We start from the raw sequence: 16,359 nt of genomic DNA, 5'->3' as shown, positions 1-16,359 counted from the left end.
CTCTCTCTCTCTCTCTCTCTCTCTCTCTCTCTCTCTCTCTCTCTCTCTCTCTCTCTCTCTCTCTCTCTCTCTCTCTCTCTCTTCTTGCTTTATGTTCTCTCTTCTTACTCTCTCATACCTCTCTCTCCCTCCCTCTCTCTTTCCTTCACCCTTTTCTCCTCTTCTCTCCCGTGTATAGCCCATGGCACCGTACCTTGAGCAGCGATGCATGTGACACCTGCTCCGTCGTCTCGCCAGAGGCACCAGCAGCCTGCACACCCCACCAGCTCTCTCATTGCATTTGATACTAAGATTAAGGAATACCATAGACTTTAGAGTTGATATCTAACTCACGAGTGTGTCTATAGTTTTCAATCCACCTGGTTCACAGTAACAGTAATTTAAAAGCAGTATTAGAGTAATTTAGTCATCCGTAATCCGCTGGCTTTAGTCTCTTTGTGAGCTCGAGTCATGTTTACACTGTAGAGTATCCTCCAGCACTGCACATTCGAGCATCCACATGTGGAGTAAACAGAGAACTCATCCCAGAATTAGCAAGCCAGAGTGTAAGGCGCCCCGGTAGGCGAGGCTCCAGCCGCCACTAGCGACTTGGACTAACATACCGAGTGGCGCCGCTTTCCAGGGCGACGGGGACGACGAGGAGGAAACGAAGCCCATTGACCTGCGCTGGCCAGACACCTGCAGGAAACGCATCACCTACATCCTGGTGGCTCCCATCATCATCCCCTTGTGGATAACCCTGCCTGACACCAGGACTCCAAGAGGTTAGTCTTTGCTCTTTTCTTTTTTTTTTTTTTTAGCATTACCTTCCTTCTTTTCTCCCCACCCATTACCTTCTCTGCTTTGAGTCCCTTCAGCTATGAGTCTTTCTTAGTCACAAGAGGTCAGTCTAACGCTGCAGTAGCTACATGTAATCAGCCTGCTTGGGTTGTCAGAAACATTATTCATCGGCTGTAGAGGCCACACGAGATCAGTGTTTAGATTTGCAAGAAATCACGTCATAGAGGCTACAAGATGATGTAGTGGTCGCGTGAAATGTAAGATTAGGCTGTGTAGGTGATAAGTTAATTCATAGGTAGTATTGGCAAGTCATTATATAAAGATTACAAGAAAACAGGGTTAGGTATTAGAAGCTTAAAGTAAGGCAGATTTTAGCTGTAAACACAGCTACTATACCGTCTAGACAGCCATTGTACTGTCCTAATACGGTCAGTGTGCTGTCCTGCTACAGCCACTGTACCACCGTGCCGTCTTGACCCCCACTGTACCATCATGACAACCATTACACCGTCCTAATACAGCCACTGTACCGTCCTGACAGTCATTGTACCACCATACCGTCCTGACACATCCACTGTACTCTCCTGACAACCACTGTACTACCGAACCATCCTAACATAACCAGTTTACCGTCCTGATACAGCCACTACTTCGCAGGTAAGCGGTTGTTCTTCATCACCTTCCTGGGCAGCATCATGTGGATCGCTGTCTTCTCGTACCTGATGGTGTGGTGGGCCTCGACCGTGGGCGTTGTCATCAACATCCCCCCAGAGGTTAGTCTCTCTCTCTCTCTCTCTCTCTCTCTCTCTCTCTCTCTCTCTCTCTCTCTCTCTCTCTCTCTCTCTCTCTCTCTCGTACTTAATCTTGCCCCAGACCCATTTTCGAAAAGTGTCTTAGTATTATTCCAGAACCCATATTTTAAGGGCCCCTGCAGATCGAGACAACAGCTGGTTAATCATTGATCTTTAACTTATTTAAAATACCCCATTTAAAGATAAGGATGCCCTGTAGGCGTTTGTAGACAGCAAAGCTCTACAGACACCAACACCTGTTTGTGTTTCAGCTGTATACTGCCAGTGTCGCTGGGCCTCTTGAAAAAATATAGGAACTTTGGGGTTTTGCCTGATCAGCAACTTTCCGAAATCATCCAGTGTGAATATTGTCGCAAATTGTGGTAAATTCTTGTATCTTTGTGAGTAAGATGTTCCCTAATGTTCCCTCAGCTATATATATTGGTAAAAAAAATGCGACCTGGAGTTGCCTTCTCTGATTCGGCATAATATCCTGTCTTCAGAAAAGGCCATATGATAAGTCTAGAATCGGTTCTAAAGATTTCTTAAACCTATATACTAAAAGCTTCATTGTCTACTTAGACTTTTAGATTTTCTCTGAACAAGTTTAAAGCGTGATTTCTTGAAAATTTCTGGGAAGTGGGTTAAGCTTCATTCCCGCCCTGGTGCTCGTTTCCCTGTTGTTACGTGCCCCGTTATGATGGAAGCAGTTCGGGCATTACTAACAATAGTGGACGTTGTTTAAGTGTTCCTAATGTTGGTGGTGACTGTGTAAGAGGTGCAGGTGACTGCGCTGACTGTACAATTGTTGTGAGTAATGGTAAGGATATGTGTGAAATGATGATGTGTAAACACATTGCAAATGTTGGTGAGGACTTGTATAGGAGAGATTCAAGTGTTGTGAATTATCTTTGTAACTGTGTCAATGTTGCAGGTGATGGGCCTGACGATCCTAGCCGCAGGCACGTCCGTCCCCGACCTCATCACCTCCGTCATCGTGGCCAGGAAAGGCTTCGGCGACATGGCCGTTTCTTCCTCTGTTGGTAGCAACCTCTTCGACGTCACGTGCGGGTATGTCCGTCCACCTTCCGTCCGTAACCTGTCCTATATCCAACTCAGCATATACCCACCACCAGCCCTATCCTTTGTTCTCCACATGTCTTTGCCTTTGTCTCCTACCTGTACAACTTGTGTATTGTATGTGCCTCAACCTTTCTCTAACACTCTTCCACATTTGCCTTCTGCCTCCTACTCCAAACTTTATCCTCCACATGTCCTAAACTTTTACCTCCACTTGTTGCAAACATAGCCTTCGCCAGTCCCAAACTTTGTCATCTACCTGTCCCAAAATTTGTACTCCACCTGTCATAAACTGTGAACCCCATCTATTTTAAACTTTGTCCTTCACCTGTCTCAAACTTTGTACTCCACCCGTCCTGAGCATTTTATTATACTTTTCCTAAACTTCTTATCTTCATATTTCACCCGTCCAAAATTTTGTGTACCACCAGTTCTTGACTTTATATTCTATCAGATGTAAACTTTACACTCCACTTGACCTAAATTTTGTTCCACTTTTCCTTAACTTTCCACTCTACTTCTAAACGTTTTACCCAACCTGCCATATACTCTGTACTCCATCTGCTTTTACCCTCATCCCCCGACATACCCAAGCCTTTGACCTTCTGTGCTTTCTGTTCTTCACCTTGCTTGCTGACTTTTGTCCTATACTTGTCCCAGTCATCATCTTCCACCTGCATCATCCATCCCACACCCATCTTCCATTTGTCCCATCCATCAGCTTCCTTCTCCTACCATATTTTCTAGTGATCATACTCTCCTATGTACATTATCCCTTACTCCTTGCTACAATATTCAACATATGTCTTCCACCTCTTACCACAGCCATTATCCTCTGCCTTCTGCCGCACCCACTGTCTTTCACCTCTTGTCACATCTTTTTCCAATACCTCCTGATCCATGTTCTATCCTCCGCCTTCTGCACAGCCTTGTCCTTGATGAGGCTTCTGACCCAGCCTTTGATCACCTTTTCTTCCAGCATTAGTACTTAACCTTCTACCCTGACATTAAATGCAAAAATAGATGACCAAGAGTTCTATAGATTTTGAAGATTTAATTTAAAAGCATGATTTGTCTAACTGATGCTATGTTTATTACAGGCTGCCCATCCCATGGCTTCTCTATGCTTTGATTCAGGTGATCAAAAACCTTATCAATGGTGTGGAGAATCCTACTGCCATAGAACCTATCCTTGTCGGTTCAGGTAAAATATCAACACAATTAGGTCATAGGTAAAATTATCAAATAAGGATCTTTACTGTGGAAATATTACCGAGAATGCTTCAGTGGCCTTTTTACTTGTTCTCAATAACATTTTGTCACATATTGAAATTTTCATCATATTTATTCCTTGTGGTATTTGTTACTTAATGAAAATTTTATTGAGCTCATGCAATTCTTCTTAGTAATCCTTTTACTTATTCCACTCAAAACATTTCTGGTACCCATCAATAATCCTTCAGCCCCAAAAATAAGTCTACCTCTGACAAATTTAAAGCCTCAGCAGGAATCCTACTTCACCAATAATCCAGTCTATTTAATATGATTCTCCATTTTCAAAAATTATCTTCCATTCCTGCATATAAATATTGCCACACCCTAAAAAGTGTGTGTCTTATCTTTCACCAAGAATCACTGATCATCCTTCCCAAAAATATGTGCTAATTCAGATGTTGCTATTACAGGTGGCATGGCCTGCTCTGTCATGATGCTCTTCTGTATGCTCATGTTTGTGCTCATCTCCATTGCTTGCTCCAAATGGAAGATGAATAAGGGCCTCGGCACTACCATGTTCGTCCTATACTTCATCTTCGTATTGGTTTCACTGGGCTTAGAGTATGACTTTTACTCTTGTCCCATCTAAGAAGCCTGGAACCATCTTACATATTTTTTATTTATGTAGTGGGTCATGACAAGACGTAGTGGGCTTCTTCAGGTGCCGAAGTTGGCATCACTTGCTCACAAAGGTGACCCAACATCAACATAACCTCTCACGTACCTTTACAGTTCTTTGGGGTCTCTTACCTCAGTCAGAATTGAGGTTTCTTTTGCCATTCCTTTCTTCTTATTTACTCCCCAGCTGTGGTTCCCAAAAACCCCACTTGACCTCAGACTCTCTTGAGGCCCTCCATTTCCAGCAAACCTCAGTATCCAAGTAGATATAGCCATTTCTGCTGCCATTGATATTGTTGTATGACATGTTCAGGTGGTCAGTCATAGATCAGTATCCCCTCGGAGCATATGCATGTCTCCTCTTTAAGAAGAAGGAATTACAAGTACGAAATTGATGCTAACTCGGTGGTGCACAATGAATATTAAGCCTTTTGTATCCTCCGTTGCATATGGTGAAGACTGTTAACTTTGTACTCATGTATATATGATGATTATTTGGATGATGTATATGTTGTTCATATTTTAAGACCAGACCCACAGAGGATAAGATCTGATTATTCAGGGAAATTATTTGTTTTATTTCTCATTGCTAGTGACGCAGACTCCGTGGAATGGTATCCACATGCACCTCAGATGTTGTCTTCCCCATCCTTCTTCCTTCCTGTCTCATATGCCTATTTCACAAGCATATGTAACTATATTCACAAACATTTATATACATACCAGTATACACACAAACACACACAGATGTACAGGCATAAACTCATGAGCTTTCATACACACAGGTACATCTATATGCTTAGGTGTGCAAGCATGCCTTCGTGTGTAGCATTCCCACACAATTAAATATGTGTGCTTGCAATCACAAAAGTGCATATGATTATGGACGAGCATTAACACACACAAAAATATATATATGAGGACCATCAGAGCTCATATGCTTCTAGTTCTTTGCCGTCTGACGTCATAAAAGTTAAAACAAAAAGTCATTGCTAACGTGTTCAAACTTGGGTCAGTCTTTTCCTAAGTCTGGCATTCAGATCAAAAAGTTATGTGAAAAAGCTGAAGACTTCTGGGAAAAGTCATAGCAAGAAAAAACTCCCTGTATATAGTTTTGAAAAAGTTTAAATACTCAGTGAGGGTATGTGTAATTTATTGTTTTTGCATACTTTAGAAAGAAAACGAGCTCAGAAATCTTGTAAAATGAGATTTTGGCTATATGTCTTCTCTGGCTGTATTTTCAATTTGCATGTGTAAATTAACATTATTTCCTTTTCCTTTGGCTCTGCTTTCATTCAGAACCTTTTACAGTCATCATTTGCTTTATCTTGCCATTCTTTAATCCTGTAACTTTCTGTAGATCAGCAAAGTGTTTACAACACATTTTCTGTTCTTTTAAAGTTTTCATTTTCCTTTTGATGTCAACTTACTTGATAACCATAAGATACAAAAGACTATTTCAGTATCAGAAACAGCTGGGTAAATTCCAGTTTTTAAGTTGTGTGACTGGTTTAGTCCACATACCAATCTGTGCTTGCCAATTCTCCTCTTGCCAGTACCCTCGCCAAAATAGTCAGAATTTAGGATTTTCTTGGTTAAAAGTTTTGAGCGTCCACAATGTTTATGATGCTCATCTCTTGTACAGTAATTATGTAGAACTATATTGCCTTGCAATGATTATAATTTGAAATCTCAAGGCTTTTACAGTGACAAACACATGCTACTGCCTTGAAATATGGTTCTGTTTTTATCTGTAGTGTATTTGCAGTGCTGTAGTTGTGTCGATGTTAAGATGTTGATGGTATACCATCATTTTTTTATATTAATTTGAGGTAAGATCTCATCTACTAGCCGAACAAGTTTGAGAAATGATGGTATGAAGATGAAGATGGTTGCTGAAGACTGTAATCTGTGATATTTACACCCTAGACATCACCGTATCCATCACCACCACCACTACAACCACCACCATCATTCCTCGAATGCTTGCTCGTCGACTGACTGCAGTAGACCATAGATGTGACTGGGCTAGGAGCCGTCCTATTTGTCCTGGAGTGGAACCAATCATAACAATGAAGGTGTCCAATAAACTTTAGGAATAATCCCAGTGCTCGTGGCCCAAAGTGTACCTGTGAACAGATAAGGGATTATAAGCCACTGATGGATGCTGACAGTTAATGAGTTATTGGTTGACGAGGGATCCTGATGGTAATGACATTTACACCAAGTTAGCAGTCAGGAAAAACAGCCCATCTTCAGCTTGTAATTGCTCATCCATGGATTATTTTGCAGCTACAGTAAGTTAAGACTTTATGAAGTAGAGCAGCTTCTTGTAGCTTTCAGTCAAGCACAGATCCAAGCCCAGTCACTGCAATGATTTCTGCCAAGCCCTCGTTACACCTAAGATCTCCTGAGTTAGCTATTAGATCATGCACACAGCAATAAATACACGGCATTTGTATTTGGACGACGTTAGGAATGGATGTCATTTTATAGCCACATTCTAATGTTGTTTTGATGAAAAGTCTAGTTTGCATATATATCATCTTTACGTTGTTGATGTATATAATATATTGATATAAACTATATATGAAAATCATTTATGTAAACTTGAACCAGAGATATATAATTAAGAAGGGGTCCCACTCTTTGTACATGTAAACCGGGTTACAACTTCCTTCTTTTTTTCGTGCTCCGATTTCTGTTAATTCTTACTGAAAAGCTATTTGAGAAGTTTAGCTCATGATCAAGAAACATAAAAGATAAATGAAACTTTCAACCCACTTTCTCAGTGGTATGGAATGCCTTGTTGAGAATTTTTTTTTTTTCTTTTAAAATCATTTAACTTAAAACTTGAAAAAACTCATCTTTGTAACAAAACTTGTGCTTATCCATTCTGTACTTAGTCTTTATACATTCTTCACGATATAACAAAATGTCATTGTCAGAATTTCTTGTCACTTCTTCACTCTCTCCATTATGTAACCTGGAAGGTGTTAGATATAAATATATATATATATATACATATATATATACATATACAGTATATATAAAAGTCTTTGATATGCTGGTTGTATTAAAGTGTTTTATTTAAGGATATGCTGAGAAGCTGCAGGGTTTAGAATGGAAATATGTGTATTTCCGCCTGAAGAAAACTGTAAAACTCACGAAGTGTTTTTTAAATGAATTCTTGATCAGATGTACCTCTTTATCACCGATGTCAGGGACCATTAGTTATGGGCTGAATTTGGCAGTGCCCCAGACATCAATACACAGGTGTTAAGCCATCTAGTCTAGAATTTGCTTTCCAAACACAGCTTCTGTTAGGACTGTACAGTATTTTATGAAGTTGGACAAACAAGAGACTGAGAAAATTTTTTAAAAGTTACAGAAGATTCTGGTAATTATATTTTTTCTGTAATGATGTTACCTCATGTTCTGTAACTCCCTTCTTGCACAAAACGTAATGGGGAGAAGCTCTGAACTGTTTTTGATGTTATTCATCTTGTTTTATAAATACTCTCATAAAGACGCCACCAAGTTTATGGTTCAACACGTGATTTTGTGGTTTATAAAAGCATTAGTTTAGATATTTAGACTGACCTGTAATCAAATGTAGGACCATGTATCACCAGAGGCTTTTTGCATTCACTCTCTTCAATGACCTATAACTGCATACTGCCTTATACTACTCTCCCTCAGTTGCTGACTTTTAGTGGCAATCAGTTTACTGGTACAGTTACACTTGAAATCCCCAGGAAGCAGAAATAGTGAAAAAGGTTTGATGGGTATTATGTACTTAGGTTTGTTTCAGCCATTATGGGTCAGGAATGTTTTCTGGTAAGTTAGGTCCTTCAGACATATTCAGGAATATGTGTTTAAGAACCACCATTGTGTTTCTAAATTTCAAGTGTTATGGATACCAAATCACTGTATATGTTCTCCTTAGATGAAATTGTAGACAAAAATATCATATTGGTGCCATGGATATTTTTATTGTCAGTATGAAGAATTATATCTTCTAGACTTCCTCATTAATTTGATGATGAACATTTCTGTGCACAGAAAAATCTTTCATATAGTGTCAAGTATCACTAGAATGCAATGGTTTTCACTGGTAGAATTTCTTAAAGAGGTGAGCAGTTTTAAGGATTCTGTGTAACTGTACAAGATACTAGGACTTGTCACTTTCTCCAACAAAAGATCATAATTCTTGTGAGACTGTTAGGCAGATGTTAAGGATGTACAGGTGTCAGGTTGAGGCAGGTGTAAGGTCAAGACCACACCCTAAATTACCCCTTGCTTTTTGGGTGAAATTGATGTCACCATTGTCATCATTGGTGGACCATAAACTAAGGACAGATACATTCAGCTTGATTGTGTATCCTAAAAACTACATTTTGTGGTTGATCAGCCTTGTTTGTGCTGTATTTCTTTTCATGATATAAAATGCCAAAGTACTCCAGCCTTATATAAACCCATCCCAAAGAGTAATGTGTAATTTAGGGCCACACTGTTTTATATATGGTCTTAAGATTTCTGATAAATATACACCATTGGTACACAGTCCAAACCCTGCATTTTAGAGAAGTTTCCAAGTGATATATTGAAGCAAAGAAAAAAATGCAAATTTCAATGTGTATTCAAACTGTAAAATGCATTTGATTGGTTGTGATCAGATGTCATTCAATCTAAATCTGCTGAAAATTATAGTGAGCACATTCTTATAACAGGGTTTATGCTCCCTTCCTTTTTTGAGTAATTTGAGAAGAAACGGAGCATTTAAGACTGGTAGTAAGAGGAGTGCCATAAGATTAGTGGATACTACGAAGTCTTATGGAGCTTTCTGCAGTGTTCATAATCCCTGTTCACTTTACATTTGAACCAGTATGGCGGGCCTACTGGAATAATTTCCTTTCTAACATCTATTCTGCATGATGTATTGTGGGTGTTTCATTATGCTTACGAGTGCATGGACTTAGCGCGCACTGGAAGTTAATAACCATTTTGATATTCATATCTTTTTTGCAGTCAGGTTAAGCGTGCAAATGCCTTGTCAATGAACATTCTAGTCCTCATAATGGTCTGCCTATATGTTTTTAATACTTGTTGGGCCCAAAAGTTGAGTGGAATAAATTTTGTTCATCATTGTTATGAAAAATAACAATATCCTCATGAAAAAAATATCATAATACTAATGATCTAAAGTTCTTTTTAGACAGTACCAGATTGATAAGTATAAGAAAAGTTCTACTCGGACTTGTGGGATCCAATTCCTGTGCTGCCTATCTAATGGGACTGGAAGCTCATTTTCTTGTAACTTGTTGTCTCTTGTGGACTTTGTGAAGTTTTGTTTACAATTCACTCTTGATGTTTACACAGTCTTTAAGATGGTTGAGTAAGGATTTAACTAACCGGAATATTTATATACAGTATGATACAAATTCAAAGCTTCATGCTGACCTAATTAGATCATTCAACCATTGTAGACTTTTTGTAGTATCTTCTTCCTCCTTGAATTTTCTATATTTCATCATATTACAGATATCTAAGAATACATGCCACAAAATGTCATATCATGTGAAGTATATAGTGTTGATTAGTTTTGTTTAATTCAATTGGCTGCATTGTACACGTTTTTAACTTTACAAATATCTGTTATGCTGGGGGTAAAGCTTTGGGTTTTCCTCTTTGCAGACTACAATATTTTTTTACATATCAGTATACAAATTATGTATTACCTAATGAAATCAATTAAATAAGTAAGGAAGCATATATATATATATCTATACATATATTACTAGGGAATAAGAAAAAAATTATGCATTATATAACCATATTTATCTCTGGTAAAATTCTTAAGGTGACAGTCATCAGAACTTATAAACAGGACTTAATTCAAATTGGCATCCAGGTTTTTGTCAACCACTTAAGTGATTTCACTAATGCTCTCAGAAGACATTTATTTCTTGTGGCTGTATAAGGTAATTTGAGCCTTGTGAAGCTCCATCGTAAGGTCATAGTTCTTCAGAAATATTACTATAGTCTTTTGTATATAGGTTTAGTGATGAGTATTTGTTTAACATGGTTGTGCTGGGGAAGAAACGCAGTGTGAGGACAACGTTGTTCCAAGGCTCAGCAAGGGTATTTATAGGAAAAGTGGCGAGATGAACTGGAAGGTGCTCAGGTCATGGGATGTTTACTTCACTTGCTCACCAGAAATGCCATGTGGAGCAGATAAACTTTTACTCCTACTTTCTTCCCATTCTTCTTCCCTCCTGTATGTTCATGCCTTTGCCAAACCTGCTATTGTTTCTGTAACAGAACATACACCTGTGCCCATACTCACAACACCTAAACCCATACCCACGTCCTCACTCATAGATGTACCTATGTCCAATCCCAAACTCATTCCTACACCTTCAACCACACCCAAAGTGAAACCCATTCTTACATCCACATATGCACCCATTTTATTTTTTCATATAGGTGTGGCCTTGGAATGTAAATGTAAGCTTCATCAATTCTGGTTTTTGTGTACTTCTCAGAAAATAACATAATCCCTTGTCTGCTAGCATGGTAGGCCGGTTTCTACCAGCACATAACACGATATCATCTGTTAGCATGTAGCTTTGTTGTAGCAACTAATGCACCTCCTAGCATGACTGTTGTGTCTGTTGGTATGTGTTATTATTGCATCTGTAAGCACTGTTGCATCTGCTAGCAACTGATAATACTGTGTTTAATGAAATTAAGTCTTCAGTTTCTGCCTGCACAGGGTCTCATTGCATGTAATATTTCCGAGTCTTCTATTATACAACTGGGGCACCCATACCTTTCATTTAGTAAGAGCTCCTTTCTCTGGCACACACAGTTCCCATATTTTCTAGTATGAATAACAGTCTTGCATCATCAGCCATACACATTTCTTATCTTCCTACACAAAGAGCTTCTGTATCATTTAGCACTGGGAGTTCCTATATCATTTTAGCAATGGAGCTTCCATGTATCATAGCATGCAGAGTCCTTACATCTAGCACACTGGATTACTTTTCATCTTGCACTAGTATCTCCTTTGTCTTTTTGCATATGGAGCTCCTGTATCACCAAGCTTGCAGATTTCTCATGTCCTTTAGCATATGTAGTTCTCATACCTTTTAGCAAGTGGGGAGCTGATATATCTAAACATTCAGATATCCGTCATTTGAAGCTATTTTTTTCTTCTTTTTATTTTCCTGAGTTCCTGTATCTTATAGCAAATGTAGCATCCAAATGTTCTCATGTGGAACTGCCACATCTTCTAACATGTTTAACTATAACATCTATCTTTTTAGAATAAGATGCCTCCACATTTGCTGGTGCAAGGATTTTGTACACCTAATGTGGCAGCATATGCTCTGGTGACACTTGGTCTGGTAGTATGTGGCCTGGAAGCACAGGGTGTGATAGCAATTGGTTTGACTGCATATGGTTTAAATGCATGTGGTCCAATAGCAAGTGGTTTGCCAATGTGTATCCTAAACTGAAGTGGTCTGGCAGCATGTGGTCACACAACACATCATCAAGTATTGCATAGTCTGGTAACACATGATCAGGCAGATGTAACCTAGATCTATATGGTGGAGAAATGTGTTTCCTGGCAGCATATGGTCTGGTAGCACAAAGTATGGCAGAAAGTGTTATTTTTTAACCTATCATATGGAAGCATCCATCTAAGCTAGGCATGGAAGGTGTGTGATCCCCTAAAAATGTTCATTCTTATGGATTGATGTTTAGAAAGGATTTAACAAACTATCTTCCATTCTGGTGGAAAACAGCATTAAAAATACGTTTCACTTTGATTTGAAATTAACTATCTTATATACAGGATAAGCAGAACATGCATATAAATCAGTCCTCTGACTAAATGCTTACCCAAATAAATTTAGTTTTTCATCCCCAGATTATTTTTCTAAATTTTTCATACCATAGTCAGTTCAGACTTGGATTTTACATGATTTGCTTTAGGTTACTTTCAGCAAAACTTTATACCTGCATTTGCCAGGAGCTTATCAGTAACTCTTAAGACAAGTTCCTAAAGCTTGGAACCTAGTTGATTCATGAAAAGCTAGGGATCAAATATTCAGTGGAAGGTTTGGTTTGGTGGAAAATCCTTCTGACCCTAGTCAGTTTAGTTAAGATATATGGAAGTGGCTGATGAATTTTGCTGCATTTTCACAGTTAAGAATAAATTACACATTGCCTTCCAAACAAAAAAAGAAAAAAACCTTACTTAATCTAATGTCATCAGTGTTGCTCATATGCTGTTTTTCATTTAAAGCTGAAATTACAAAAGTCATATGAAAGATGTGAGTGATTTGGTGTTGAGCTACAGGAAGATTGTGGCAACAAAATAAATAAATTGAGTCAAGCAAGTTTTCATTAACATCTAAAGTGTATCACTACAATTCTTACATTACCATCTTTGTTAGATATATAAAATCACATCCCTTTGCTCTATGAAAGTAGTGCAATACAGTTATTGACAACACCCCTCACTGTCATCAGCTGGTGATATATAAAATTGATCTGAGATGATTTGGGACTTCATCAACCCCAACAGTACCAAAGTTTGTGATTTTAATGAGTTGATTTGATATTGTTAGTTGTAACTCATTGCTTCTCAGGTTTCATTATGCTTACCCAAAAAGTTTATCATTCTCTGATTGTTTCAACTCTGGTCATGTTTTAGTCGTCTTCATTTTTTCCTGTTTTAGTTTGTTTGATTTTGGCATTCATTTTCACAAAGACTGGGTTCCTAAGTAATTTTGTGTTACTTGGCTGTTGGCTTAGGTCTTACATCAGTTCAGATCATCTTGGCTTTGAGGCTACAGTGAGGGTGTGGGTCACTAGGATCACAACCCCCCTCAACACCTGCATCTTCACTCGCACACCTGCACACCTGTGGCTGAGCCGCTACAGCAAATTGGTCTTGAGTAGCTCTTTCAGCTGATTCTCAGCAGTTACTACCATAAAACAGTGGATACTAAGGTCATTGGTATTGTTGATGTTATAAATCTAAGGAATTTTGATTAGATTATTTTTATCATGACTGTCATGACTCATGTTATTAATCTGTATTCTTAAGATAAATATTACTAAAATTGTTATTTTGTTGGTCTTATATTATTATTTTCTCTGTTATTCTTGCTAGTATGTGTTTTTGCTATCACTCAGTCTCAGTCTCTATCACTGCTGCCTTTTTCTTCATTCACATCAGGGTAGCACATAGAGAACCTTCCTCTCACGTGTTGGCTACCAACCATCCTCATAACTTCAAGTTTGGAAAACCTTGCAGAAAGACTTGCAACATTTACTGAAGAATTCTGCTTGCTAGGGTGGCTGTCAAATACATGTAGCTACCATTTGCTTGCAATAAGAAAACAAGATGACAGTTTACCAGAAACAGAAGATATACATAAGGGAAATAAAAATTATGTAAAAAGGGAGGAAAAGACAGAAAAGGATAAAAACAAGTTGAAATTATAAAGGATGGAGAAAGTGAAGTTATAGTTGTTGAAGGACAGAATGGTGTTAAAGAATGACTTTGAATACAAAGTGGGGTGATGCATGCACCTGGCCAAAGAAAAGAGCCATCTACGGGAGATTACTTCTTCTACTGTAGTGCTTCCAATGATGACTGAGGCTAAATCATTATTATCGTAAACTGTTTTGTTATTTTTCTTACCTTCAAGAATGCCAATGAATATTACCCATACATAAAGTACACATCATGACGTACTCCTATCAACTCTGCATTATTCCCTTCCACCTCATCAATTTCAAAATAGATTTCTTTATTATAAATCTTTTATGCTCTGATCAACATTAGGGGATACATTAATACAAATATAAATGGTGTTGCTCCTCTCAGTTCTCCAATTATAATTTTTAGAACCTGGGAAACATAACAGAAGACAACACTTGTTTGAGAAAAATTATCCCAGACATCATTTTGTTTTTATGTCCTTTGTATGTGAAAGAATTTTCCCTTCTGTGTTATGTACTTTGTAATAGAATTTTTTGCTTTTTTCTGCACATTGTTTGTTCTTGTTGAGGAATCATTAATAAATCATTAATTAGCATTTACTGTGAGCAACATGATACAACAGTGTTGAATAGTTCTCAATAAAGCGTTCATAAGATTATGGAATTGTATTATTGCCCTCTGCTACGACTGATCTCTTTTCCCAGGTTTTCTGAAGTATTTGATGTCTGTCTTAAATTTTCTTCCAATGTCTTTCTACATAACTTTTTATAATTAGTCTCACTTTCCTCCCTGTCTCAGGAATGTTGACCTGGAAGTAATGGCAAGTCATAAAACGAGCAAATGAGGAGAACGTTATCAGTAAAAAAGGAAAAGAATCCACAATCATCATTTTCATATGTAAGATATCTACAGGCCAAAGAGCAAAATAGGGGCATTCAAGGTACAAGAGCAGTATAAAATGCCACAAAAAAATTTCTGTAATCATCAATCAAATCAGTTATACATATTTATTTTCTGTCCCAGGAATCCCTTTTACCCTCAGGAGGATCCTGCAGCACTCAAGAACCTACCTATATCCACCAGGGTATATATATATATTCTTTTCTTTCTTTCTTCTTTCATACTATTCACCATTTCCCGCCTCAGCGAGGTAGCGTTAAGAACAGAGGACTGGGCCTCTGAGTGAATATCCCGGCCCCCTTCTCTGTTCCTTCCTTTGGAAAAAGAAAAAAAAAAAAATTCTCCACATGTCCAAACCATTTTAACACACCCTCTTCTGCTCTCACAACCACACTTTTTATTTCCACACATCTCTCTTACCCTTTCATTACTTACTCGATCAAACCACCTCACACCACATATTGTCCTCAAACATTTCATTTCCAACACATCCACCCTCCTCCGTACAACACTATCTATAGCCCATGCCTCACAATCATATGATATAGTTGGAACTATTTTTCCTTCAAACACCCACCTTTGCTCTTCAAGATAAAGTTCTCTCCTTCCACACATTTTTCACCGCTCCCTGAACCTTTAACCACTCCCCCGCCCTATGAGGGAGTAGGAGGCTGGAAATCCTCCCCTACAGTTTTTACTTTTCCAAAAGAGGGAACAGAGGAGGGGGCCAAATGAGGATTTTCTCTCTATGGCTCAGTCCTCTGTTCTTAACACCACCTCGTTAATGCGGGAAATGGCGAATATGAAAAATATATATATACATATACATATATATATATATATATATATATATATATATATATATATATATATATATATATATATATGAATTGGATCGATGTGGTACACCGGGGTTGACGTGCTGTCAGTGGATTGAATCAGGGCATGTGAAGCGTCTGGGGTAAACCATGGAAAGCTGTGTAGGTATGTATATTTGCGTGTGTGGACGTATGTATATACATGTGTATGGGGGTGGGTTGGGCCATTTCTTTCGTCTGTTTCCTTGCGCTACCTCGCAAATGCGGGAGACAGCGATAAAAAAAAAAATATATATATATATATATATATATATATATATATATATATATATATATATATATATATATATATATATTCCTATGAGTCCACGGGGGAAATGTAACACAAGTTCCCAAGTGCACTTTCGTGTAATAATCACATCAACAGGGGAGACACAAGAGAGAAATATAAGTCAGTTGATATACAACGAAGAGACATAGCTAGGACGCCATTTGAGGGCAGAAAGTATGGATGTGTACATATATATGTGTGTGTGTAACTTCCAAACCATTCATCCCATTTTCCCTT

General features: G+C 38.2%; 1 protein-coding gene across 7 annotated transcripts in view; it reads left to right on the top strand.

The window, feature by feature from the left end:
• LOC139761827 (sodium/potassium/calcium exchanger Nckx30C-like) overlaps nt 1–14,731 on the top strand; it is a 367,624-nt gene extending 352,893 nt beyond the window's left edge. For all 7 annotated transcript variants that reach the window (XM_071686345.1, XM_071686348.1, XM_071686349.1 and 4 more), the window contains 5 exons: nt 623–764; nt 1,438–1,553; nt 2,506–2,642; nt 3,752–3,855; nt 4,337–14,731. In XM_071686345.1, coding sequence (XP_071542446.1) covers nt 623–764; nt 1,438–1,553; nt 2,506–2,642; nt 3,752–3,855; nt 4,337–4,515 — 678 coding nt within the window. In that variant the 3' untranslated portion in view covers nt 4,516–14,731. The remainder of the gene's footprint in view (nt 1–622; nt 765–1,437; nt 1,554–2,505; nt 2,643–3,751; nt 3,856–4,336) is intronic.
• Nucleotides 14,732–16,359: the final 1,628 nt, after the last annotated feature.

Source organism: Panulirus ornatus, chromosome 42 (assembly GCF_036320965.1).
Source record: "Panulirus ornatus isolate Po-2019 chromosome 42, ASM3632096v1, whole genome shotgun sequence".
NCBI lineage: Eukaryota > Metazoa > Arthropoda > Malacostraca > Decapoda > Palinuridae > Panulirus > Panulirus ornatus.
The sequence above is the reverse complement of the archived record's forward strand: the minus strand, read 5'-3'. Positions and strand labels throughout refer to the sequence as shown.